Source organism: Mesoplodon mirus (assembly GCF_964341445.2).
Source record: "Mesoplodon mirus genome assembly, chromosome: 18".
NCBI lineage: Eukaryota > Metazoa > Chordata > Mammalia > Artiodactyla > Ziphiidae > Mesoplodon > Mesoplodon mirus.
The window spans coordinates 53597030-53623017 of record NC_138994.1 but is presented as its reverse complement, the minus strand read 5'-3'; the positions used below and the strand labels follow the sequence as shown (position 1 = coordinate 53623017).

General features: G+C 56.7%; 3 protein-coding genes across 7 annotated transcripts in view; all 3 read right to left on the bottom strand.

Moving 5' to 3' along the window:
- Positions 1-245: 245 nt before the first annotated feature.
- On the bottom strand, positions 246-15803 carry FLOT2 (flotillin 2). Of its 4 annotated transcripts, none has more exons than XM_082604827.1 (11): positions 15645-15803; positions 10353-10434; positions 7212-7302; positions 4023-4146; positions 3458-3576; positions 3225-3338; positions 3010-3129; positions 2706-2920; positions 2110-2293; positions 1641-1790; positions 246-1525 (listed from the first exon to the last, which is right to left on the bottom strand). In XM_082604827.1, exons 1-11 carry the CDS (start codon positions 15691-15693, stop codon positions 1487-1489), a joined length of 1287 nt encoding a protein of 428 aa, XP_082460953.1. In that variant the 5' UTR covers positions 15694-15803; the 3' UTR covers positions 246-1486. The 4 variants fall into 4 exon arrangements, with proteins under 4 accessions (XP_082460953.1, XP_082460950.1, XP_082460952.1 ...); XM_082604824.1 differs by lacking the exon at positions 7212-7302 and adding an exon at positions 5077-5167; XM_082604826.1 differs by lacking the exons at positions 7212-7302; positions 10353-10434 and adding an exon at positions 5077-5167 and having other exon boundaries at positions 15645-15801.
- A 575-nt stretch (positions 15804-16378) lies between these two features.
- On the bottom strand, positions 16379-20559 carry DHRS13 (dehydrogenase/reductase 13). The gene is made up of 5 exons (XM_082604823.1): positions 20280-20559; positions 20068-20186; positions 18944-19067; positions 18453-18764; positions 16379-17010 (listed from the first exon to the last, which is right to left on the bottom strand). Exons 1-5 carry the CDS (start codon positions 20404-20406, stop codon positions 16568-16570), a joined length of 1125 nt encoding a protein of 374 aa, XP_082460949.1. The 5' UTR covers positions 20407-20559; the 3' UTR covers positions 16379-16567.
- Positions 20560-22754: 2195 nt separating this feature from the next.
- PHF12 (PHD finger protein 12) overlaps positions 22755-25988 on the bottom strand; it is a gene marked incomplete at its 5' end in the record, with an annotated part of 40235 nt that continues 37001 nt past the window's right edge. For both annotated transcript variants that reach the window (XM_082604364.1, XM_082604363.1), the window contains 4 exons: positions 22755-23978; positions 24344-24482; positions 25072-25154; positions 25869-25967. In XM_082604364.1, the coding sequence (XP_082460490.1) occupies positions 23644-23978; positions 24344-24482; positions 25072-25154; positions 25869-25967 (656 nt within the window). In that variant the 3' untranslated portion in view covers positions 22755-23643. The remainder of the gene's footprint in view (positions 23979-24343; positions 24483-25071; positions 25155-25868; positions 25968-25988) is intronic.

Genomic DNA, 25988 nt, shown 5'->3' with positions numbered 1-25988 from the left:
CCCCTTCCGTCTTCTGTCTGCAGTGGACTCAGGTCGGGACTCAGGTCTGGCTTCAGCACCTGGGCGATGGCGGCCCTGCTCTAGGATGCTAAGGGGGCATGGCCTGGGTGCTGGTGCCCCCCAGTGGCTGGGGTGGGGAAGAACAGGCAAAGTGCAGCTTTCGGGCTGAAGGGGTGTAGGGGTGGGGGACCTGGTTGGTTCTTGCTTCCCAGTCTCTCCCCTCACAAAAGACCCAATACAGGGTGTGGGCATAACCAGATCTTTATTTTACCAGAAGGGACAGGCAGCGGGGCAATGCAGCATCCAAGCCCCAGACCACACATGCAGCATCCACATGCAGGAACAGCTACACAGGCTGGGGCAGGGCAAGGGGTGGGGGACTGGGACCACAGGACACCCACAGCACCCCTGCCAGAATGCTTGGGTCCTGGGCTCCTCTGCCTCCACTGGAGCAAGGACACAGAGGACTGGGCTGCTTCCCCATGGCTGGAACCTAATCACTCTGGCCAGGAAGAAAGCTGGCACAAGGGGTGTGGAGTCTGGCCAGTCTACAGCACTGGATTCTGTATAGGGTGGCATAGCTTTGCCCACTGGAAGGGCCCAGCCCGACACCCAGGACAGTACAGCCCTAGTAGGAAGAGGGTCTCTACACTTTCTAGTCTCCAGAAGGGCTAGATCCTGATCCCAGAAGGGCTTAGCAGAGTTGGGACCAAGCCCCACTCCACCTAGTAGGGACATGTCCATGAAGGGGACTTCCCTGAGCACAAGCAGGGGCCTCCTAAGGCAGTAGTAAACTGAGGGAGCTGCTCTACACAGGAGGCCTTCCCTCCGTGCCCCTGGGCGGGGGAGAAAGAGGTAAGGTATGAGAGCAGGCCTGGGGCTGGGCACAGGGTTAGTGAATGGCGCTGGCCCTGGGCCTGCAGCCACAGATAACCTGGGCCGAGAAGGGCCAGAGTGTGCGAGGCTGGGGGCTGCCTGGGGGCAGGGACCAGGCCAGGAGAGGAGAGGGCAGGGTGGCCGTCCTACCCAGAATCCCTGCACCCATGCTGAAGCTCTGGCTGGGGCCACAGGGGAAATGGACAGCTGCACAGAAAACTTCAAGGCACCAGGATTCTGAGGAGCAGCAGGGCCGCCCCCCAGCAGACAGACAGTGACTATACTCAACATCTTCAGCTTAAACTACATGACGTGTGTAGAGGATGGCAGGAGAGGGGAGAGAAAAAGACAGACAGACAAAGGAAGAAACGTACAGGGAGATAAGGGCGGAAGAGACAAACCAGACAAATGTGGCAGTGAAAATGAGGGTGTGGGGTAGAGGACAGGAGGACAGGGGAGAAGGGAAGACAGCCAGAGGCCTGAACACGCAGCACTCCTGGTCCCTACAAAATAAGGCACCAGAGTCAGTAACGTTCCCGTTGTCCCTGTGGTACTAAAACGGGTGCTGAAGAGGGGGCGGTGGCTGCTGAACGTGTGAGCCTTCGGGACCTCACACCTGTGCACCGGTGGCCTTCTTGATCAGTGGTATCTGCAAGGATGGGAGATGCCATGAGGCCTTGGTTCCGGGGCCCCCAACCGACCGCTCCGCCTGGGCCAGTCCACTGGGCTGCCCAGCAACCCACCGCAGATGGCTAGACACCCACCTTAGACAGGTCCACGCCCGTGAGGGCATGCACAGAGGCAGGCAGCTCGGCCAGCAGTCGGTTCACCTCTGAGGTCACCTTGCTGTTGTCCCCACTGAGGACCACAATCTCATCGACTTTGGTCAGGGGGGCGGAGATTTTGGCAGCAATCTAGGAGGCGGTGGGGGGGGGCGCGGGGGGAGGAGAGCTGGTTGGTACTCAGACTCCATCCACCTGCCCTGTCCAGCATCTCTCCCTCCCGTCTCTACCTCACCCAATCCCAGTGTAGCCTGGGTGGGCTTCATTTGCAATTCATGGTCAGATGGTCCAGTGGGTTAGGGATGAGCCTATGCCTGTTGTGGGGTTCTCTCCCCACTGCTGAGTACTCCCCAATTTAACCCTCCCAGCCAGCCTGTCGCTGTGTTACTGACAAGGCCCAGAGAAGCCCAGCACTTGCCCAGCCAGTCCCAGCCTGGGGTGGGAGCCTCACCTGGGGCAGGGCCTCTAGCACCAAGGCCATCTTGGCTGCGTCCCCATATTTCTGGTAGGCCTCAGCCTTGAGTTTCATCCGCTCAGCCTCTGCCTTGCCCATCGCCTCGATGACGGCTGCCTCCGCCTCCCCGATTCTGCGGATCTTCTCAGCCTCTGCCTGTGCCAAGAGGACCTGCTTCACCCTGGGGGAGCCCAGGTGGGAAGGATCAGTGGGAAGTGCCAGCGGCGCCTCCAGCCTTGCCTGGGGGCCAACAAACCTCGAGCCTCTACTTTGGCAGGTGTCAGGGGTGGGGGACCCATGAGAGGGGGGGTGCCCTGGCCTTCTGGCTCTGGCCAAGGAGAGGGCACTGGCTCCCAGATGCGAATGAGAGAGGGGACCAAGCAGAGGTGCCCTCTATGCCAAGCACCACACCAGGCCCTTAAACCTCCTACATCTAATTCAGTCTTCCTAACAACAATCCCACGGAGGAGGCGGGTCGCCCCTACTTCACAGTGGGGGAGAAGGGGCCCCCAAGCTCGGTCAGGAGTGGAGGGAGTGCATGGGTGGCAGAGGAGCTGGACTAATCCCCCAGCCCGGGCACCAGTGGCACCTACTTCTCGCCCTCGGCGATCTGCTGTATGCGGTGGGCCTCGGCCTCGGCGGGGCAGCGCACTGTGGCTATGAGCTCCTTGTCTGTGCGCAGGATCTCCTGCGCCTCCACTGCAATCTGCTTCTTGCGCTGCACGACCTCTATCTCAATCTCTTCCTGCCGGATCTTCTGCTGCTCACGGGCCCCTTGTAGCTCGTAAGCCAGCTGGGCCTCAGCCGTCTGTGGCGGGAGTGTGGTCAGCATGTCAGAGGCTGGCTGCCAAGTCCTGGGCCCTGAGCCCCAACCCGGGATGCCCTACGGCTTCTCACCTTGATGTTGACTTCCTCACTGAAGGCTGACTTTTGCAGCTCGAAGGCTCGCTTGGAGTCGGCGATCTTGGTGTCTGCCATGAACTTCACGTCCAGCATCTCCTTCTTGCACTCGGCTTCCTGGGAGCAGGAGGGGCAGGTGCTTAGGGTCCCCTGAGCAACTGTGGTCCCACCACCCCTGAGCTCCCTGTCCCTGGGAAGGAAAGCCCACATACCCGGATGCCTGCATCCCTCTCAGCCTCGGCCACTCCAATGTCGGCATCTCTCTGCACCACAGCGGTCTGCGTCTTGCCCAGGGAGCTCAGATAGTCCACTTTGTCATACACGTCCTGGGGAGAGAAGGGGGAGTCATCCCTGGGAACAGTCAAGAGGCATAAAGGTTCCCCTCTGGCCAAGCTCCCCACTCCCGGATGGACGCAGAGGCCACAGCCTTCCCATCACACTGCACCTTGATGGTGAAGCTGAGGATCTCGATGCCCATGCGGCCGACGTCGGGGGCTGCCACCTCCCGCACCAGCTTGGCAAACTGGTCCCGGTCCTGATAAATCTGCTCCACTGTCAGGGTCCCTGAGGGCAGAAGGATCATGGGCTGGCTCCCCAGGGGCCCAGCCAGCTGGGAAAGGGAGGAGGCATGCGGGTGGAGGTCTGAGTGTACGCAGAGGTCACGCGATCAGAGCTGGGTCTTCCTCGGTTTCTTCTTAACAGCGTCTAACACTGAGCCTCCTCCTGCAGGGTCCAGGCAGGATGAGGAAAAGTGTCCCAAGCAGCACCAGGTGCCTGACCAGACTGGCAGCCGCTCACCCCCTACTTCAATGCCCTCCTCTTCACTCAACTCACCTCATGTTTTGAAAGGAAATACTTGACGGAAAACATATCAGCCTTTCAGCTAGAAGCCTCTCAGTGGGACTGACAGAACCCCCTGCCCGCCCCGTCCCCTCCCTGGCCATGGCCCGGGGACACTGTGAGGCGCCTTGAGGGCAGCAGAGGGGCCCCCGGGCTGGGCAGGGCCTCACCGAGGATGGAGCGCAGGTGCCCCTCCAGGGTCTGCAGGACTACGTTCTTGATGTCCTGCACGCTCTTGCCCAGGAACTGCTCGCAGGCCACGGCCAGGAGCTCCTTCTCGGTCATGATCTTCACCTGCCGGTGGTCACAGAGGCGCCTGAGCCAGGCTGGAGGGAGGCGGACGGAGGCCCCAGACCCAGGAGGATGGTGATGGTACCCCTCCCCTCCTTTTCAGGACCTGGAGGCCTAGGGGCTGGGAGGGGGTGGAGTCTGTCTGAGGCCTCCAGTGGGGAGAAGACACGAGGAGCTCCTACTGAGAAACTTCATCTTCACTGGCAGCCCCAGGCCCTGCCATGGCCTCTCTCCTGGGCGTATGGGGCTCCCCACTACCCCTCCAGGCCACTCTCTGCCCCTCAGCCTGCAGGTCTCTGCAAAAAGGAGAATGAGCAATAGGGGCACAGACAGACAGACAGACTAGGAAAGAGAGCCGGGACAGGGCAGGAGACAGGTCCGGGGTCCGCCACCGAGGGTGGGCATCCTTTCTTTCCCAAGGCACTAAGCCGACAAGCCCCTCACCAGAGGCCTAGAACATGGTTGAACCTGCCCTGTGTGGACTTCTGGAGAGCAGGAAGCCCCTTGGCCAGGCACTGAGCTGGGAGGATAACGCGGCCTCCGACTCCAGAGCTCCCCTGCCTCACGTGGCCTCGCCCTCCGGTCCCCACCCTGCAGCCCCCTCCCCAGGGAACAGGGAAGGCTTGGATTCTGGGGCTTGGCACTTCTGACACCTGCAAAGAACGGGGCGGGGTTAGTGAGACAGGAGTTCTCAGCACAGCTTCTGTCCTCCGCGGGCCCGCTGGGGAGAGAAGGGGTGTCTGTTAGTGCTGCTGGGCGGCCAAGAGGCCGAGCGTGTTCCAGTGGCGATGACACTCTTGGCAGGGGGGCGCGGGGGCAGGGGCGCTGGAGGGAGACTGCCCCTGGCTGCCGTCCTCTCCTCCTCCCCCCCAAACCCCAGCACGGGGACGAGGCAGCTCAACGGACATGCGCGGGGCTGCTGAGTTACTATACCTGGGCGACACCCGTCACAGTTAAAGCTACCCCCTCGGCCGTCTCTACGTCCTCGCAGCGGGGCTGCAACGTCATAATCTCTAGGGAAATCCTGCCAAGAAACGCAAAACAGGGGCATGGGTCTGGGGGCCCAGGGCCTGGGGTGCGGGGAAACAGTGCGACACCTCACTGCTCCGGCTGGGATGGGCCAGGGGTCCTGCTGCGGGGGAGGACTCTCCGAGGGGTCAGAGCTGGGAGCATGTGAGGAGGAGATGGGTGGGAAAGCAGGCGGGGGTGGGGTGGGGTGCAGATGGTTCACAGGAAGGAGTGGAGTGTGCCACCCACGTGCCCACGTGTCCTCTGCTCAGGTCAGCCTGGCTGGAAGAGTGGGAAAGGGAAGCAGAGAAGAATTGGCTGTGGGTGGTCTGGGCTGGGGGAGGGCGGGGTGGGCAGAGTCTAGGTGTAGTTGTGTGTGTGTCCTGGGACAGCACGTAAGTGCTGGTCCTCTAGGCCGTGCTGTGCGGGCTGTCCAGGGATGCCATCTGAACATCCCCCAGGGAGGGGCCCTCACTTTTCCCTGGGTCTGCTCACACCCTGGGATGCCCCAGGAGGCTGCTGAGAAAGCTCTGCCTTGTAGCCTGGCACGCTGGGAGTCTGCCCCCCTGCGAGGGAAGCCCTGCCTGGACCCTCTACCTGGCAACAGGCTAGGACTTGAAGCCCACCCTCTGGGGTTGGGGCCAGGTGGGCCAGTGGGGGAAAGGGCTGGGGTCCCACTAGAGCTTCCTGGCCAAGGAGCACTAATCCTACAAAGAGCTGTTCTGCCCGGACAACCTGAGTCCTCAAGGGTCCACAGCACCCAGCTGAAAAGGGACCTGGGCATTTGCAGCTGTTTCAAGTAGAACGTGGGTTTGGAGGGAGATGAGGCTGCTCTAGAAGCGGGTCGAGAGAGGCCTGGCCCCTACTCATTCCACACAAGGTGCTCTGAGCTTCTTCTCAGGCCTCTGCCCTGAAGCCTGCCCTCCGGTGGCTACAAGGGGTGGGTGCGATGGGGACAGTCCCCTTCCCCATTCGGGGTAACACGATGGGTGAGGAAGGGTGTGCTGGTGCAGGGGTTTTGCCTGAGAAGCTGGAAGACAATTTCATGAGAGGGAAGGGGATGGGTAAGGTGACATGTAGGTCTCTTCCAGCCTGGGGACCTGCCAGCGTGCAGGCTCTGAGAAGCCAGGGGTTTTCTGATGTTCATCGCTGCCTCCTCAGCGCCTGGAGCTGACAAGGTGCTCAACAGGGAGCTGGTGCAGGAAGCAATGAAGATGGGAGCTTGCACGTCATGAAGCAAGCACTTGGAGTTGCTCAACGCCCTTGCTCAAGACAGGGTTTCGTAGCTACGGCTGCGTGGCAGTGAGGAGTGAGACAGGAGGTCCCTTGCTTTTCCAAGTGAGATCGCGTTCACGGTGCAGACGGGGTCCCTCTAGCACTTCTTCCCTGAAAACCCCAAAGCGCCCTCATGCTGTTCTACTCGCCTTTCCAATATTCCCACAAGGCACAGGGAGGGCATAATTCTCCCATTTCACGGACGGGGAAGCTGAAGCCCGGTGACAAGAGATCTGCTCAAAGGTCCCTCGACACAAATTAGGGGCAGGACATTGGAGGGCGCCAAGTGGCGGGGTGAACAGAACTCCCCATGGGACCCATCTTCTGGCCCTGCAGGGAGGAGGACTAGGGCTTGACACTGAGGTGTCAGCCTGGAGAAGGGGCCGGCAAGGGGCTCCGTGGTGCCTGGAGGACTAGGACTCCTGTAGGAGTCGTTAGGAAGGAACCCTCCCCGCCCAGACAGCCCAGCTCTGTCACGAAAGGGCCTGTGTCTCCTGCCTCCGCTTACTCCCAATTTCGGCTTGTCATCCAAGGACCCCCACTGGCGGATTTGGGCAGAGCTTCCAGAAGCCCTCGCCCTTTCCCCCCCTGGCAGCCCCAGTGAGCGAGGGCAAGGGAGTTGGGGATCTATAGGGTCCATCCTGCCACCCAGAGCAGCAGAGGTGAGAGCAGAGGGGAGAGAGGCACTCTCAGAAGCGGAGTCCGTCCGGCGCCTGCCTGCCAGGCCCCGCAGGGCAGGAAGAGAGAAGGTTAGACACAGAGGAGGGAAGCAGGTGGGTTATTACCTGTGCAACCCCTGTTACGAATAGCGGGACCCCCTCCGACGTCTCAATATTCTCACAGCGACACAGGATGGTCATAACCTCCAGAGACAGTCTGAGGAGCAGCCAGGGGGTGGGGAGAGGTAGGGACAGGAAGGGGTAGGAGGGGACACAGCAAACACACACAGTGGTTACCAGACAAGCACCCAAAGCCTGACGCCTGGGGGGTGGGGCGGGGTTGCTCTTAGCACTTCAGCTCCCGCCCCGCTGCCAGCTCAGCCTAGGGCCGTAGGGGGACAGAGACACCCCCTTGCTGGCCTGAGGCCTCTGGGTCTCTTCTGTAGCCCCCGTACCCTTCCAAGTGAGGAGCTGCTGGGCTGGAGGGAAAGTCTGCCGATGCGCTGGGCCCGTGACCTGAGGTTAGGAGGCCTGTGCATAGGGCACCTGGGTTACCCACCACCTCACTTTCCCAGGAGATTCCTGGCACAATCTGGGGGGCAGCCTCAGCTCCACCCTCCGGACACAGGCTAACCTGTGTTTCCAGAATCGGCAGGGGAGGCCACTCTGGGGATTAATGAGCCACAGAAAATACTGAATCCTGCTCGGGGCGCAAACCCTCAAGGCCTGTGCTTCATATCACTAAGAAGGCAATTTAGGGCCAGAAAAGCGTCCCCCCACCTAGATTTTTGGATTTTCTGATCTGGGGGGAAGGGTGTGTCAAGGAAGGCTGGGGGAGAAAGTGCGCCCCTGCCAGGATATTCACAGGAAGAACAACTGGGAGACAACGGAGTCATTCACTGGAATTTCCAGAGCTGGGCACAGCACAGAGTCGTGGCAAAGGAAACCAAGCGCTTCAAAGCTACCTGGCCCACCCTAGCTGGGCCTTCCTAGGGCAGCGTGTGTGAGAGTGTGTGCAGGGTGCTGGTCCAGGCGGAGGCCAGGCTGTGGACAGCACGGAAGGTTCCTTACACCAGAGGAAGGGAGGAGGGAGGCTGAGGTGACGGAGCAGAAGCAGGTGGACTGCGGGGACAGGGAGCAGTAGGCAATGTGGATCCCCCAACTCTACTCTCGCAGTGCCAGCCCTGGGGGCTCCAGCCATGCAGATGTGCAAAGGTTGCCTTCACTCGAGCCCCTAAAAATAGCACCCTTGGGTCTGAGAGGACTCCAGACCCAGCTCAGACAGGAACCCACCAAGCTCTCTTTTGGGGAAGGAGGAGAGAGGGAGACAGGAAAGAGGGAGGAGGGAGGGAGGAAGGGAGTGAAAGAGGGAGGCTGCAGCTCAGATGCCAGAGGTGGAGGAATCACTCGGGCAAGGGAGAGAGAGCTGCCCACATCAGGGCCTCAGCATAGGACAGGACGTGGCAGCAAAGTGCAGCAGGAGGAACTTCCCTGAGTCTGGAGAAGAATGGCTGACACCAAGGGGGGTGGCATGGAGGACGGCTGTGGAAAGTACCCCAAAAGGGAGGCTGGGCTAGAAACCTCCACTCTGACCTGAGAGGCTCCTGCCAGCCTAGGGGAATAAAGGCCCCAGCTTGTGCAGATGTCCCCCAAGAAGGCTAGGGGCTGGGGAAGGGGCTGCCCCAAACAGGGCCCAGGAAGGGGAGGGGCTGCAGGCTCAGACTACCCAGCAAGTGGGACCAGAGGGAGGACGCTGAGCCTGGATGCGGGGTATCAGTTTCCTAGGATGAGGACAAGGGCCCCCACCCCTCACTTGCAAGCCTGCTGTCGGAGGAGCCTGGCCCCCGTCTTGGGGCTGTGCTCCCTGGAGCAAGAAGACGGAGGGGGGACCACGGATGTGGAGAAAGGGCTGCTGGGTGTTGCCCCAGCAGTGGATGCCCGGGCAGGACAGGTCTCTGGGCAAATGGCAAACTCTCGCGGCATGGCTGTACGTTGAGGTGTCTCTGTCGTCCCAGGACGGCATGGCGGGTGGGGTGGGGTGACAGTGTCTCTGGGGAGGGCACCTCACGGCTTCTGACAGGCCAACTGGCCCCCTCAGGAGTGCTTAGGATCCGCCTGAGAGGAAGCCGTGACCAGTACTGATTACTCTCTGACACTTTTGGCCTTGGGCCAGAAGAGTCCCCCAGGATCCCTCAGCTCAGGCAGGGCCAAGTGCAGGGAGAGATGGAACAGTGGAGGGGTTAGTGAGAAATCAGTGAAGTTTCAAGGTGGTGACATGCGTCCCGTGCCCCTGACGCTAGCCAACACCCCCAGACCCCCCGGAGCCCCAAGCACTAGCATCTCAGTGTAGCCATGGGGCGTCCCTCCGCTGACTGGTGGGGCTGGGATCCAGGCAGGGGATTTCACTGGAATCTCTGCTACTTCCCCTTCAGATGAGCCCCACCGCCGCCAACACGCCCGCACTTTCGCAGCTCTGCTGCCTGTGTTGCCTGGGTCCTGGCCTGGAAGAATCTGGGCCCCTCCCCTGATCTCCCATAGTCAGGAAGGGGTGCTGGTGGAGAGGTGGCCGGGCCTCATCTCCTCCTGGGTGGGCAGTGAGGGGGCAGGAGAGGCCCAGGCCAAGTCCAGCCCTGCGGCAGGCTCTGGGAAAGCCAGCAGGTAGAGCCTGACGGTGGGCCCTCTGGGGAGCTGAAACCTCCCTTCCCCGAGTAAGTCTCTCCAGACTGATTTAGGAGGTCCAGAGCCGTCTTGCCCCGCCCCAGAGCCAATTCCTTAGATCCCTACCTCTTGTCTTTAACACGCTGCTGTCAGAGCCCCTTCAGACTGTATATCCATTCTCTGCCATTTAGCCCCTGCCTGCATTGTCCCAGGGCCTGCACAGGTGAGGGTTTGTGTAAGGGGTCCCTTCAGCCTTTCTTCCCTTCTTAGACCCACTCCAAACAGGTGTGTAATTAAGGCTTCGTGAATAACTCTGAGCATTAGCATTAACTAATCAGGGCATTAGCATTCTGCTTGAATTCTCTGGGACAGAAGTGATGCCCTCAATGGAAAAAAGCACACCCACCAAGGAGGAGGTGCCCACAGACAGACCTCCTGCACCCCTGTGTAACCCATTTCATCTGCTTCTTAGGAGGTCCCGCCCCCCAGAGTGGAAGGCGGCAAGTGGTAGACGCTCTAGCTGACCTGTGGGGTGAAGGGGGTAAGGATGGAAACCTTTTTCTCCCTTGCCCACCAGGATGCCCGGTTTGCTGGCCCCCAGGCCCTTACCTCTGAGTGTCGGAGATACACCACCAGGCCCAGGCCCAGCCGCCAAACACATACTGTTTATAGTCAGAACCGCAACAGCCCCCTGGAGAGCAAAGCAAACCACTGCTGGTCAGTCAGTTCTTGGGTCTGTCTACCCTCCATGCCGCCAACAGCACCTCTGGGCCTTCGCCTGCTCTGACACTTGACAACTCCCACTGCTGGGTGCCAGGTGCTGAGGTTACAAATAAATGGAAGGTATGCCCTTAAGGGCCTTGGGCTCTAGTTTGGTAGACAGGCAATTTGCATAGGAAGGAGGGTAGCCAATGAGTAGTTAAGAATGTAAGTGCTTTCAGAGAACAGATGAGAGGTCAGTGGGCAGGAGTGAATGGAAAAGCTTCCATCTTTGATTCAACCATCCATTCAGCAAACAAATATTGTTTCATGCTAGGGAAACAGAGATGAAGATAAAATTCCTATCTTAAAAGAGGTGAGACTAGGAGGAGGGACCTTTTCCTGGGATGATGGTCTACTATGCGATTTGCCTGTTATCAGAGTGAGTGCAGTCACAGAGGGAATGCGGGTGGGAGGCTAATGGAAGAGAGTCTCTGAGCCAAGGTTGGGGCCTTGCTCATGTCCAACAGTGAGGCTGGTTCTCTACTCCCAGGGGTTCAGAGTGAATTCGTTCTTCTTGTGGGAGAGGATGGGGAAGGCAAGGCCTCATAACAGAACCCAACTCATGGTACCAATTGGAAAAGACAAAGGGAAAAGGCCTAAAAAGGAAGTGATTCCTGGAAAAACTGTGTATCAACTAAATAGCATGTTGAACCTGGCCACGACCTGATTCATGCCGTGGACGCGTACGGCAGCTCTCTATACGGACACGAGAAAAATCAATTCTTGAAATTCTTGTCCCGAACCCTCCTGCTGATGCCAAAATTACTCAACAAGTTCAAGAAAACTCAGTAAAAGCAAGAGGGGCTGTTCACTTGCAGTGCAGACATGTTCAGAAACAGACGATTCAAAGGAAACGTGATGGGGAAAATGCCAGTGGGTGTCATCATTTCCTTGTTCACAAACTTGGGTTTTCAGGAAAGCCTTAGGGTGTTTGCCTCCCATGGTCAAAGGTCAGGGCGTAGTTTTGTATAGCTGGGTTACAGTGTCTCTCAGGCCCCTTGGGAGGGGACAAGGCAGGGTGGAGGGGCAGAGGGCAGATCATGGGGTGTCTTAGGTATCAGGCCAAGGAGGGGTAGGGGTGTGTGTGTGTGCGTGTGTGTGTGTGTGTGTGTGTGTGTGTGTGTGTGTGTGTCTGAGTGAGGGGGGGAGTCATTTAAGCTAAGGAGCAACAGTTACATTTGCATTTTGGAAACACCACTTTGCACTGGGAGGAAGATAGTGGGTCAGGGAGGCTGGGTAGAAGCAGCCTCTTGCAGTGACCCAGGCCAGACCTAGGGGTTCACGTGGGGGGATAACTTCTAGAGTAGTCTTGTCCAAGAGAACTTCCTTCGAGAATAGAAATGCTCCCCAGCTGTGCTGGGCAACAAAGCACCTACTAGGGACATTTGTTACTGAGCACTTGAAATGTGGCTGGTATAACCAAGGAACTGAATTTTAATTTAATTAACTTAAATTTAAGTGGCCACCTGTGGCTTGTGGCTACCACATCGGACACTGCAGGTGTAGAGCCTGGGTTTGGGGGGGTGGTCAGGCCAACAACCGAGCAGAGACAATAGAGAGAACCATGAACCAGAGACAAGTTTTAAAGAGGCGGAGGCAAAGGAACGACCCCACAAGAGCGTCGGGCCTGCCAAGTCAGAGAGCCGGTGTCTGGCACTGCCCACTGAGCGGCCAGCCCTGTTTCCTGGTCTGCTCTATGCACAGGGTGCAAGCAGCCGAGCCAGAGGCCCAGGGACCAGGAGCAGCCCCTCAGCGTGCACAGGGGCAGGAAGAAGTCTTAGGTCTCTGGAGATATGTGCTCTCAGGGCTGCTGCTCAAGGTAAGCCGCTGCAGGCTTCTCTGCCCTGGGGATGGGGTAAGGGAAGCCGTTAAGGACAAGCAGTCGATTTGAAACCCAAACCATCTCGGGATCCAGTGAAATTGGAAGAGGGTCCAAAACCACAGCTTGTTCCACTTCTTCTGGCCTGGTCGGGGCTGGGGCACAGCTTCCTTGCTGTGGTAGCCTCCTGCAGTGTCCCAGGCCAGACCTAGGGGTTCATGTGGGGGGATAACTTCTAGAGTAGCCATCACTTCCTCGTTCCTTGTCCCCCCGGGGACTTCTCAGTGTGCTGGGGGAGGGGTGGTAGTAGTGGTGCGGGGCGGGATGGGGGTGGGGGAGCCCAGGGTGGCTGTCCGCCCTTTACCTTTAACACATTCTCTGACCTTGGGAGCAGGCTGCCACAGCTCAAGCTGGGCCTCGGCCAAGGGCAACATGGCCAGGTTCCCAGGGGTAGCAACAACAGGAAGCTGGGACTGCCAGGCTGTCCCGCCCCCAGCAGCCTCCTCCCCTGGAAGTCATCTTCCTCCCCCCAGCTTCCTGGTTACACTGAGCACCATTCCCAAAAGAGGACGCTTAGGCGGCCCCTCCTTGACCTCCCCAGTTCTCACTGTCTCCAGACCTGGAAGTTTCTCCTAATGTTAGCTCACTTTTTCTAACTCAATCTGCTTTCCTTTGCTCTGTCCTCAACCAAGCTGAAAAATCACAAAATATCCCATGATGACCTCCGTCCTACTCTTAGCCCTCCCCAGACACAGGCGCCAGTCCGCCCTCTCAGGAGCACTCCTTTCCCTTCCTGCCCCTCTTCCACTCTTTTCTTCCTACTAGTCAAGAAGACCATCTACAACTCTACAAGCAGGATTTTTCTTTTTTTGGCGGTGCTGTGCGACTTGTGGGATTTCAGTTCCCTGACCAGGGACTGAACCCGGGCCATAGCAGTGAAAGCGCCGAATCCTAACCAGTAGACCACCAGGGAGCTCCCATACAAGGGGGGTTTCTTAAGTCGAAATCCCCCTTAGTAGTCTGGTAATGGCCAAATGTTCATAAATGCATAAAATAAGATACAGAAGAAACAAATTAAAATTATCAAAATGTTAAAACCACCAAATGTGTGATATAGTAATATGTGCTCTGTGTAATACATTAAATAATAAGATCTCGTGGTAGATATTTTAATAACTGGCTTAATTTCAAAGTAGTGATGAGCATGAATGGTTTTTACGGTACCTGCAACAAAGGCAGTAAGGTAGGAAAATATCTGCTAATACTATCATGGATTGTTGCTGACATTAATAATCATAAGAAACGCTAAATGTCAGTTTAGGTTAGTGTGAATTAAAATGCACTATTCTCCCCTCATCCAAATGCAAAGACCTCTAAATTCTATCCACAAACTCCAGGTTAAGAACTTCTGACCTACTGTAGAGGAGAGAAAGGTGTATGGTACTTGGATTCCCCTTTTAAACTCCCAAAAGCAGAAACAGAGGAAAAAATTTACATTACAGAATGGAGGGGGGTTACACAAGAAGAGCCTCCAGACTTTTCAAGTGAAAAAGATGATCATGAAATGTATCAACATCCTCCTTCTGAAAGTAGGCTGTGTGAGATGCCCCTGGACTTAGATGCAGGCCCAAGTAATGGGGCGGGGGGGTGGGGTGGGTGGGCGGAGCACAAGGCTGGGAGTCCATGTGCTAGAGAGAGCCACAGCTCAGCTGGATCATCTCAAATCCCAAGGTAATATTATGCCAGGCATTCTCTCTCTCTATCTCTTCTCTTCCACCTTCCCTTGACTCCAGTTCTCTTAATTCTCAGCATGGCCTCCTCTCCGCACCCCTAAAACAGCTTCGAAGCTAGCACTGCCTTGGCCTCTGGCCAGAGGACCAGGTTCCTGGCAACTGGAAGGCACACAGCAGCCCATCTCAGGGGTTCCTCTTGCCCCTCAGTCTCAAGGATCTCCACAAAGACGGGACTGGACCTTTTGTCTCCTCAGCCCAGAGTCTAGGATTCTAGAGAGAAATCCCACAAGAAAAACCAAGTGCGATGCAGATTTGGGTTTCTAAAAACCTTCTTTAGGAGTGGTGGCTGGGAGACTGGCCCAGTTCTTATCGAGGAGCAGGTTTGGCCTCAGTGCTCTCTGGGGGTCTCCCTGGTGACCCCAAGGCTATCTTTTCTAGTTTTCAGGGAAGTGAAAGATCTTAGTTCCCCAACCAGGGATTGAACTCGGGCCCCCTGCAGTGGAAGGATGGAGTCATAACCACTGGACCGCCAGGGAATTCCTAGGGAAGTGAAGGACCTTAATTCCCCCACTGGAGTAAGGTGCTAGTTAGGGAGACTGGGGATTTCCCGTCCCAGGGGAGAGATGGATTTTGAGATCCAAACTGAGCCAGAGGCCATGTTCTGGGGTGAAAGTTCCCAATGGATTCATCACACCTCTCAAAGGTGGGCAGCTACAAGCCCTGGCCCAGCCCACCCTCTCCTGTTCATTCTGCAGCCGGCCCTAACAACTCTGCACAGGCGGAGAAGTCACACTGACAGTGGGAAGATATGAGGGATTCCTGCAGCTACAGGCCTCCAAGCTGTCAGGAAACACAGCCTCCCCCCAGCACCCGCGCCAGGGGCTGCACGAATTGGTGGCTTGAAAGGCTTCTGCCACTTCCCAAGATACCCAAATATACAATTTAAATAGCAGCCTTAAGGCAAGATATCTCTCCCCTCCCCAATACTGCAGTCCCCCAGCCCCACCTAAGCTCACAGAAATTCTGGAGTCTGCAGCATTTTGCAACCAGAGCAACACAGAGACAGGTTTCTGTAGAGGCCGCACCCGCCACCCTGGGGTGGGCAGTGCCAGTTAACCCCAGCAAATCCAGCCTGCTGGGAATTAACGGGTCTGTGCCCAGAGCCCAAGGATTCATGTCTAGGGTCCCCCCCCAGACGTGCACCTGCGACCCAACCCCCATCCCGGGCGCTGGCATCGGCCAGACTGTTCCCGGAACCCCAAGGTTTCAGTTCGGGATCCCCTAGGCCACAGGGGAGACCCTGTCAGGGGAGGAAGCAGAGAAAGGAGGGAATAAACACGGTTAAACATTCAGGGCGGGGGAGACCCTGGCCCGTGCCCTAGGGCGCAGAGCACGGCAAATGGGAGTACTGGGGGTCCCTCCTGGAAGGGGTCTCAGGTGCGGCCCGGAGCGCCGTAGGCTCAGGCCCCACCCCCGGAGCCCTTCCCCGGCCTGGCCCCTCCCCGTTCGCTCCCCAGCCCGGCCCCCGCCCCAAACGCCCTCCAGGCCCTGGGCGTCCCAGACCCACCTCCCTCGCTGCCCGCTCACCTGAAACCACCAGCGCCTCGTTGGGTCCCACCGTGTGGCAATTGCCCATGGCGCCGGCGGGACTGAGGGCCTTCGGGGGCCGCAGAGACCTGGACAGCAGCAGCCGGCCCGCACCCCGCGCCCGCCCGCACCGCCGGCCGCGCCCAGCCTATCCCGCCACCCCCAGCGGCCGCCCGCCCGCGCCCCTCCGCGGCCGCGGCCCCGCCGGAAGTGTGGCGGCGGAAGGCGGGGCCGGCGTGTCGAGGGAAGCAACCAGAGCTCAAGCCGCGGCGGTCAACACGCTTTATGGCACGGGGTCGCCATCGCGGGGCCCAGCCCTCAAAGGCGTCCCTCCACTCCCGCCGGGCGCCTCGATAACAACCGCCCTGCCCTTTCTCACCCCCCAGCACCCACCTTACAGCGGCCGGCCCTGGAGTCAGCCCGCCGGGGCTCCAATTTCAGCCCCTGCTCTTACGAGCTGGGAGACCTTGGGCGAGTCCCTTACCTGGCTGCCTAATCCCGCCTCTGGAAAAAGGGGGTAATGTAACTACCTAGCTACACGGTCGAAAAGGGCCCAGCTGAGTAATTCTCAATGTTGGCAGTGCATCAGATTACAAATTCCCAGGCCCTCATCCAGGGCTGATCAGCATTCCTGAGGGTAGGGCCTGGAAAATATGAAATTCAAATTCCTGAGAAGCCGCATCTGGCATCTGGCACACTACGCCCCACCTCTCAATCTGGGGCTACGGTCACTCTCAGGAAGAAATCATCACCCTTTATTTCCTTCCATCCGGAAACGAGCTGTCTAGGATGTAGCTTGAAGCCCCAGAAGGTAACCATGGAGGTAAAAATTGCAACCCTCTCAATGCCCAGTGCGTGGCCTGGCACACAGCTAAGGTTTTCAAGGCCCACCAAGTGCCCTGGAAAGCTTCCCGGCCTGGGGGTTAGGAGGTTTGGAGCTCAGGTTCAGCTTTAACCAGAATTCGGCGCATGACCTTAGACAAGTCTGGTGAACTCTGAGGGCTGGGGTAGAGTTCAGAAGCCGTGGGCTCCTCAGGGTGGGGGCTGCTCGGAGAAGGTGGGTCCTCAGGCTGGGGATCTTCATCAGATTCGGCACCCTCGCCAGGCCCAAGCCCGGCTAGCCTTTTGCTGGCCTCCCATAGCCGGTGAGCTGCCCGGTCGTCTCTTGCAGCTGGGGGCACCTCCTCCACATGGCAGTTGGCAAAGTATCTCCCACTGAGGGGCTCAATGCCCTCCTGCAGAGCGCAGTACAGGGGTGTCTGGGCACCCCCTCGTGGTGCCCGCAGCACCAGCCAAGCCACTGGGCGCAAAAGTGGGCGGAGCCATCCAGGAACGTGGCGCAGGAACAGCTCCGAGTTCACCGGCCCTGTGGACAGGAGGAAAGGAAGGCAGGAGCAGGGAGGACAGTGGGTGAGGGCCCAGGGTAAGAGCAGCAAGAACAGGGCTACAAGGGAGTGGGGAACAGAGTCCAGTTCCAGGGAAACCAAGGTAGTATTTACCAGGTAGTATTTAGGGCCCCGACAAGGTGACCTCACTCGTTTCTAACAGCAAGCTCCTTTTCTCCATCCAAACTCCTTATATATCCTCATCTTCCAGATTTTGCTCATGCTGTGTCCCCAGCCTGGAACAATTCTGTCTCTCTCCACCTTTTCTACTAGCTCATCTTTTTTCCTATTCCTTTGTTTAATCAGCAAACATTTATTAACACCTGTGGTAGACCAGACACTGTTTCGGACGTTAGAGACATGGAGCGTAGTAACGGTTATCTATAATTATTATTGTCGCTATTATAGTTACTAATGAGCCTTAGGCAATGATTATCTCATATGCAGTATGGTAATATGGGTGGGGCAAATCTTGTTATCCTGGAACCTGTTCCCTAAAGGCAGGGATGGGTCTTAGTCATCAGTAAAATCACTCAGACTGTAAGACAAAATGCTTACAGTGGACCCGCAGACCCTGGATGACCCAGCCCATCTCTATTCCTCATCTCTTGCCACTCTCTCCCCTCTCACTCTGTTCCAACCATACCAGGCTTCCTGTTCTTTCTCAAGCACACCAGGCACTTCTGCCTCAGGGCCCTTGCACTTGCTGTTTACTCTGTTCTTTAACTCTTCTCCTCAGAAAGCCTCATGCCTCATTCTCTCATCTCCTTCAGGCCTCTACTCAAATGTCACCTTTTCAGATACATCTTCCTTGACTGCCATAGATAAAAATAGCACTCCCTGACATTTCTTTTTTTCTTTTTCTTGTGCCAACCCTGTCATTTCTTAGTCCCCTTACCCTGTTTTATCTTTCCCCGTAGCACTTTATCACCACCTGTCACTGTATTTATTTATTTATTAGCTGTCTCCCCCTTCTCTAAAGCAGAATGTAAAGTCTACAAGGATAAGGTCTTTGTTTTGTTCACTGCTACGTCCCCGGCATTGAGATTAATGCCTGGAACATAGTAGGTACTCAGTAAATGCTCCCTGAATGAATGAGTAATTATTAGCTAACATCATCATTATCATCATGTTATAGTCAGTTCTGTCATGTGGATGGCTCCTTGGGGTGAGAACCTAGGCCTTATTCATTGCCATACCCTACCTAGCAGTCAGCATCCAAGTTTGTGGTGTGAGAGGAAAAACCCAGACAAGGAGAGCCTAGCTTCAAGATCAGCAAGGAACAGTTCTCTCCTTGGACCAGACTTCCTTCCTACCCTGAGATTCTGTGGCTCAGTGAGAGGTTGGGGGAGCATGGGATGGGGGCGAGGATGGGAGAGGGGGAATCAAAACAAAGCAGAGCAGCCAGAGAGCCAAGTCTCACCTGGGTGGGCTGCATAGCAGGTGATGCCAGTGCCCTCAAGCTGAGTGGCAAGCTCCCTGGCAAACAATACGTTGGCCAGCTTACTGTCGGCATATGCCCGCAGCTCCTGCCGCCAGCCCACCACTGGGCAGTCCAGGCGTGTGAAGTCGAGGCGGCCTCGACGGTGGGCGGCTGAGGATACCACCACCACGCGGCTGGGGGCGCATGTCTTCAGCCGGGGCAGCAGCAGGTGTGTCAGCAGGAAGGGGCCGATGTGGTTCACTCGCAACAGCAGGTTAAAGGGCTCCCGGGTTCGGCCACAGGAACTGATCCCTGGGGCAGGGGCTAGGTGTGAGCAACTGCTCCAGAGGGATTCCTGGAGGCCTCGGTGTCCCCCGTGTGAGATGGTGGTGGGGGCATCCTTCCCACACATCCCCTGGCAAAGCCTGGCTGGAGGGGTCGGCTTCCCCCTGGCCACCCGCCGCCCCCCGGCAGGGTCTGCTGCCCCTCACCGGCATTGTGGATGAGGATGTCCAGCCGTGGCTCAGAGCTCAGGAAGGCAGTGGCAAAGGCCCTCACGGAGGCCAGACTGGCCAAGTCCAAGGCCATGAAGATGACCTCATTGTTCCCACTCTCCTGTGGAGTGGCAAGGGCTGGGCTGTCATATGCACCCTTCTCTTCTTCCCTCTCCCCAGGCACCGAATTCTGAGAGTTCAACTCCTACTACTACTAAGATCTGCCCCTCGGCATTAGAATGTAGTGGATAAGTGTGTGAACACTGGATGCAAATCTTGACTTTGCCGATTACTAGAGTGAGACCTTGGGCAAGATGCTTAATCTTTCTGAGCCTTAGTTCTCTGTAAAGTGGGAATAATAATAATAGTACCTGTCTCAGAGTTATTGTGAGGATGAAATGAGTTAATATATATGTAAAATCTTTAGAACAGTGCCTGGCACGCACTCGTGCATAGGCACTTGCTATTATTATTAATATTATCATACCCTCTGCCCATTATTGTTTACCCTAAAATCTACAACAGACTTCTCACTGGTGTCCTCCAACCCACTCTTACCCCCTCCAAACTAGACGCCACCTAGCCACCAAGGGGTTCATTCCAAAAGGCTATTCGGACAGTCCAGACCCTGTGGAAGACCCTTCACTGGATCTCCACTGCCCGTTCTATAAAATCTGATCTCAGTAGGGTCTGTAAGGGCCCTCAGAACCTGGCCCTGGCCCAGAGTGTTCAGCGCCGTCATTTTGCCTCTTTTCCTCATACTCTGTGCTCCAGCCTCATTAAACCTTTTAATCGGTTTCTTAAAGCAGACCAATTAATTTGCCTCAGGGCCTTTGCATATGCTGTTCCCTTTCCAACTCTTTCATTAATGTAACTTCTACCGGTCCTTAAGTGTCTTAGAATAGCAATTAATTCCTTCAGGTCTGGTGCCCTTTTGCTGTGTGACCAGGAGACCTGTGCACCCCCTCTTCTGCACTTGGCGAACCGAGCCGCACTCTCCTTTCAGGGGCTGCGTTTCCTCCAAACCCGCCCCGAGCTGCTCTGCTCACCCCTGTGTCCCAGGTGTGACTGTCCTCTGTTCACGGTCCCGCCTGGCCCCGCCTGGCCCCGCCCGCCCTCACCTGGCGGAGGTCGTAGGCGGCCGCCTCCCCGCGCTCCCGGCTCCGGCAGGCTAGAACCACGCGCGCTCCCCGGCGCGCCAGCTCCAGCGCCGTCATCTTCCCGATGCCGCTGTTGGCGCCTGTGGAGGGAGGGCGGGAGCCGAGCTGAGCCCGCGGGCCACCGCCCCCGCCGTCCCGGCCTCCCCGCCCCCTGCCCGCCAGCCGGCACTCACCCGTGACCACGGCCGTGCGGCCCCGCAGGCTGGCGATGCCGCGGCACGGCGGCCCCTTCACCAGGTTGTAATAGACTAGCACGTAGGCGCCCAGCAGCAACCCCACGCTCAGCAGCAGCGCTTCCATGCCGGCCGCGCCTCCGGGCTCCCGCTCGGGCCTCGAGCCGCCCTGGATCGCCGCCTGGAGGCTGCGGGATCGCCCCGCACGGGCCTGGAAGGGCGACAGGCGCTCTTCGGCCTCCGGAAGGCGGAGGCGGAGGCGGAGGCGGAGGCGGAGGTAGACGCGGGCGGGAGGCAGGGCAGGGGGTGTGTGTGCGTGCGTGTGCGCGTGGGCCCTGGGAGCGCCCCCTAGGCGTGCGTCTGCGTCCTCTGGGTGTGTGCTGGTGCGAAAACCCAGGTGCCTGTGTGCGCTTGGGCCCTGGGAGCGCCCTCTACGTATGTACATGAATCCCTAGCGAGGGCGTGAATGACTCTTTGGTGTGTAATGTGCCCATGGATCCTGGGATCGCCCTTTAGGTTGTGTGCGTGCCTCTGGATCCTGTGTGTGTGTGCCCATGTGAGCACCTTGTAGATGTGTGAATTTGTGGGCCTCAAGACCCTCCAGGTGTGTGCATGCGTCTGTAGTCTGTCAGTGGGTGCTTGAGTGACCGTCTTCGTATGTACCTGTACTTTGTGCTGGGCTCTGGAGCAGGAGGGGCTAAGCAGAGTCCTCTGGGTGTCAGTAAATAGCAATCCTTCCCTTCTGGAGAGGAGTGGGTACGTGAATGCTCTGCTCTCGGTGAACAAGTCCGTCAATTCCTCATCCTCATATTCAGCCCTCAGCTTCTGGGATTCTTCCCAAAGAGGCCAGAGAGGTGGCACAGTGTGTTCAGGGCGGCACCATCAGTTAAGGGCTGTCAGGAGTCACTCATTCATTAGCTGTCTATCTCTCTGCCTCCCCCACCCCTCCATTTCTGAAGGGAAGCAGGAAGAGAGTGTAAAATCTGTTATCTGATCTTCAGGAGGCAATTTGTCGCTGAAATTCTCACAGGTGGTAGAAACAGGTAAAGAAGCTCCATCACTGAATGGAAGTGATTATGATGGCAAAGTGGGTGGGGACAGCTAGGGAGGCATGGGTAAGGGTATTCCTGGCCGGGTGACTTGCTAGGAGAAAGAAGAAAAAAATCTAGTACAATTCAGCACCCATTGTTTGGCACTTATGGCATGCCCGGCAGGCAGTGCAGTTAGCCTTGGAAATACCGAGCGGAACAATGTTTCTGTCCTTAAGGAGTTCAAGAGGCCCATTAGGGTAGGGGTAGGAGAGTGGCGGAGACAAAGCTAGACAAGTAGGTGGAAGCCAGGGTCAGACCTCACATTCCAGGGGGAAGTTTCCTATTTAGCTGCACTGTGGATTCAGTGTGTTCAAGTGTCGATACTGTGGGATGAGGCTAGGGATGGAATATTAATGAAATAAATGTATGCACTCTCCACCCCTGCCAAGGCAAAATCCTGATATGCGAACAGGTACCACCCACTCTAACAGTGCTGGCGTACACACAGACGTGTCCTTTAAGGAGTAGGAGATGGTCTTCAGGAAAAACTTCTCGGATAAAGTTTCTTAGGTAAGTGTACGAGGAGGAAGAAATAGTTTGGTTTAAAAAGAGGGTGCTTGGGGGCCTTAGAAGTAAGGTAATGGGTAGAATCATCTTCTGATGAGGAACTGCAGTTGTACAGTTGTGATCGCAAGTCACGTTACTTGTGGCACGCCTGAGTCTAGAGATTGGATTTCTCCTTTTTCATGTTCTTCAGACATTTGAATCAACAAACTCGGCACTAGATTCTAAGCTCCAAGAGGCAGGGGCCACATATGCCCTGGTGATTGCTCACAGCAAGTGACCTAGACCAAGACCCAAGGCCTGGCAAAGGCCGGAACTGGAGGAACTCGAGTGATACTTGAATATATTAATGAATTCCTCCACGCCCAGCTAAGGGCTCCGGGCGGAAAAAAAACAAAACCAGGTGTTATGACTTCCCCCAGAATAGGTGGATAAAATATGATAGCAAACAACTGGAACCAAAGGCAGCCCCAACTCGTTGGGTTAAAGCTTCTAGACCAGAATGCAGAGGTCTCATGCCATCTTCTATCTTAATGTCTTGCTTTTGGAGCCAGGAGCAGGGATCTGCACACTCTTGGATTCTTGCAGAATCTGATTGTGTCAAATGATCAAGCCCTCTGAACTCCCTCAAGTCACCCACAAAGCCACAGAACAGCCCCCCTTCACAGCTGCACCCGTCCCCTCCCATTTCTCCCTCCCACCTTAGGTGCACTTTTCTCCAGCGCCTCCCCTCTCCTGACTTCCCCTGGGGACTAAGCATCTGGGAGTGAGGCTTGTTCAATGAGGCTGTGGGACCAGGGCCTCAGGGAGGGTCCCCTCTAAGGGTGATGACAGGTAGGACAGACAGGCAGAAAACATAATTTGAAGTATTTTTGTTTTTTTATATACAGAATACAGGAAAGTTTCTGTAAAGTCTAAAACATTACAATTACTATGTACATCGGTACTAGTTGTCGGGGTGGAAGGAAGAGGAGAGAAGTGGCAGGAGAACAAAAAGAGGAGACAGAACAGGTTTACGACAAAAACGCTTTTGCTACAATAGACAATTTGAAGAAAACGCTCTACCACATGTAGTCCTGTACAGTTTTAAAAAACACTGAAAAAATGTCATCACTAGGTGTATTTACACAAAATCCAAATACACTTCTCCTTCTTTGAAATAAACTCGGTGGACAGCCCGAAACAGAATTCATCCCTCATTCGTCCACAATACACAGCAGCTCCCTGTAGTGCAACCGCTGCAGAAAGGGAGAATAACCTGGAGGGCGGGGACCATGGAAGGGGGGTGGGTAGCGATCTTTATATTAAATAAAACAATGATATTGTATAGATTTTGCTGTATGAAAACTGTATTTTCTTCTTTTAATATAAAACTATTGTCACTGCCACAAAATAGAACAAGTTTCTGATTATTTTACAACGGCGGGCGAGGGGGAGGGAGCAGGAGGTGGGTGGGGAACGGTTTTGTGTCGGAGGAGGTGTCCAGACCACTGGCCTTCCCCTCCCTGCCCACGCTGTTCCTCAGCTCGGTCTGCCGCTTTCCCATGAAATGTTGAGTACAAATATATGTGCAAATGCCCCCTAGAACTTGAGAAAAGAAAAAGGATTTTTAAAAAACAGTCAAAAGGTTTTCTTCATTTCATGCAAAGATTGTAGTTGAAGGGTTTCTGGTGGAGTATAGAAAAAACCCCGGGCTCGGTGTGTGTACATTTTTGCATTGCAGGAGTCTTGGGTTGGGTGGAAGGGCGGGTGACGGGTGGCCGCCAGTCCTAGGGAACGGAGTTGGAGCGCAGCACAGGGCCCTGGTGGGGCTTGAGAGAGAGCTTCTCGGCCAAGACCCCATCCTGTAGCAGGCCGGCATCGCCTTTGGGCTGTTTGGTCGCAAACTCAGTGATGCTGAAGACAAACTGCAGGCACCCCAGCTTGATGTAGCTGCCGTGGTGCAGTAAGGCCGTGCCCTCCCAGCCGGCCCCACTGCCCCCAATCAAGCTTGAGCTGCTGGCTTTGCAGTTGCAGGGTCTCCGCTGCGGCCCCTGGGCCTGGGAGCTCATCATGGCTGCCTCCTCACTTGGCTCTTCATCCTGTTTCTGGTGCCGGCGGCGCCCTGGGAAAAAGGGGGAAGGTCACAGGAGAGGAACAGTGAGCAGCCAACCCACCGGGGCTGTCTGCCAGGGTTGGGCCCCTGTACCTCCCCCCTCTAAATGCAGCGTGACTCGGGGTGCGGGGCACTCAGAAAGGACTGGTGGAGTCTGAAGTCCCCAGGTAGGTGTGTACACACGTGGGGCTGCACGGCACATGCTTCTCTGTGGCCTTTCCCGGGCCCATGAGCAAGGAGAACCTGGCCAGCGGGACCAGGAAGGCAAGAGACAGCAGGTCATGGCAGCGAGCCACAGCCGCCCTGACTGAGGCGTTAGAGAACGTGTCCCCAAGTGGCAGGTTCTGTGGCCACCGGCCTCGGCTCCAACTTACTGATGACACTCTGCACTTTGGCAACAATACTGCTTGGGGGGGTTGGCGGGGTCTTCTCAGAGAAGTCACATGAGTACAGCACATTGTCCACCGTTGTCCCGTGCTCACTGTAGTTTAACAGCTCATAATGTTTGGTATTCTGAGGAGGAGGAGGGAAGATAAGATGTGTGGTCTGCTGCGTGGGGCCTGGGGCTAAGGGGAGAGAGGACACATGGAGAAGGCTGTGCTGCTCTACCTGGGGAGCTCCCTCTTTCTTCCCCAATCACGCCCCCCTTCCCTGTCCCTTTCGAATGGGGCGCAAGACTCACCTCTTCAAGGAAGTTTCCTTCCTAACCCGCCCCCCGCCCCCGCAATAGTCGGCCTCCTTAGCACGGGCTCCTGGTGAAATGATATTCACTGGCACGTGATGATGATGATGAAACTCACAGGGACACGCCCAGAGGGCTTGGTTCCTTCTATCATGGCCCCCTCCCCTGCTTTAGGGCGCTCCAGCCCGCGCTGGGCCTACGGACCAACCTCAGGAGAGATGGGAGCCCTGCTCCTGGGGAGCGGTTAGCCATGTAGGATGCCCCTTCACACCAAGACTCTTCTCCAGGAATGACGGGGAGGGAAGAAAAGGAGAGGACCCCCAACCCCCTTCCCCTCACCCCAGGGCACTGAACAAACCCCAGTGCCTGGGACAGGGCTCAGGTTGGAAGACCTCTCTCCCACCGCGTCCCCACCCTCACCTCATCGTAGAAGATGCAGGCGTGTTTCCCAGACACGTAGTTACAGTGACCATAGTTTGTAAGGCACACGTCCATGTCAGCTCCTGCGAGGTGGCAGGAGGCGGGGAAAAGGCAGGCAGAGAACAGACGGTCAGGGGTATGTGTGGGGGAGGTGAGGGGCCAGGGAACTTCCGGGCGGGAGCTCAAGGGGTAGGTAGCTCAGGGCCCTCTCCTTGTAGTTTTGCACAAAAACTGATGTCTCTTCTAATCCCGTTAAAGAACAGCTGTCCCCGCCAGCTCATCTGCTTTAGAACACGTGCTGTTGCCCAGAGGGGAGCAGTGAGCTACTGAGGAGGATGGGGTATTTCTAGGAGAGCACAAGATGGGGTGCAGGGCCCATAAACCGTATCATCTGAAAGAAATGGAAAGTTCCAGGCTAAGGGCTCATCTGTCCCTCTGCACAAGATGTAGGGCTAACCAAGTAAGTGTTAGATATGTGTGAGCCCCATCACTTTTTCAAAGATCTCCAGGGACAAAGCATCTGCCCTCTCCTCAGGTATTTCCTGCAGGGTTTAAAATGCCTCACTGGGTGGCAGTCAGAGCTGACGTTCAGCCCTCCGGATGCCACACTGGGCACAAGGCAAAAGGGCCTGAAGCAGGGAAGACAAGCAGTTGATGGTCTCCTTTCTTAGTCCCTCTTGTCTGCTGGGTTAAACCCGTCAGCCCTGGAGAGGGCTTCCCTCCCTTTCTAGCCTCTGTGGGTAAGAGTATCAATCTTTAGGGCCGAACAGATTCAGCACCTCTCCCAGCTGGCTTACCTGTCCCGATGTAGAGGGTTCGATAGCACATGTTCACAGCTCCTCCCAACCCTAAGAGAGGGTAGAACACAGCTCGGGCCTGTACTTCCCTTCTCGGCACTACAAGGCAAACACAGGGAT

Excerpts from the sequence above, each read along its gene's own strand:
- FLOT2 (XM_082604827.1), bottom strand. The coding sequence starts at position 15,693 with ATGGGCAATTGCCACACGGTGGGACCCAACGAGGCGCTGGTGGTTTCA. Across the intron at positions 3,130-3,224 it reads AGAGGGATGCAGGCATCCGG|GAAGCCGAGTGCAAGAAGGA; the intron begins GTATGTGGGCTT and ends TCCTGCTCCCAG. Across the intron at positions 2,921-3,009 it reads GTGAGGAAGTCAACATCAAG|ACGGCTGAGGCCCAGCTGGC; the intron begins GTGAGAAGCCGT and ends CTCCCGCCACAG.
- DHRS13 (XM_082604823.1), bottom strand. The coding sequence starts at position 20,406 with ATGGAAGCGCTGCTGCTGAGCGTGGGGTTGCTGCTGGGCGCCTACGTG. Across the intron at positions 18,765-18,943 it reads CATCCTCATCCACAATGCCG|GGATCAGTTCCTGTGGCCGA; the intron begins GTGAGGGGCAGC and ends CCCCTGCCCCAG. Across the intron at positions 17,011-18,452 it reads CTGCTATGCAGCCCACCCAG|GGCCGGTGAACTCGGAGCTG; the intron begins GTGAGACTTGGC and ends TCCTGTCCACAG.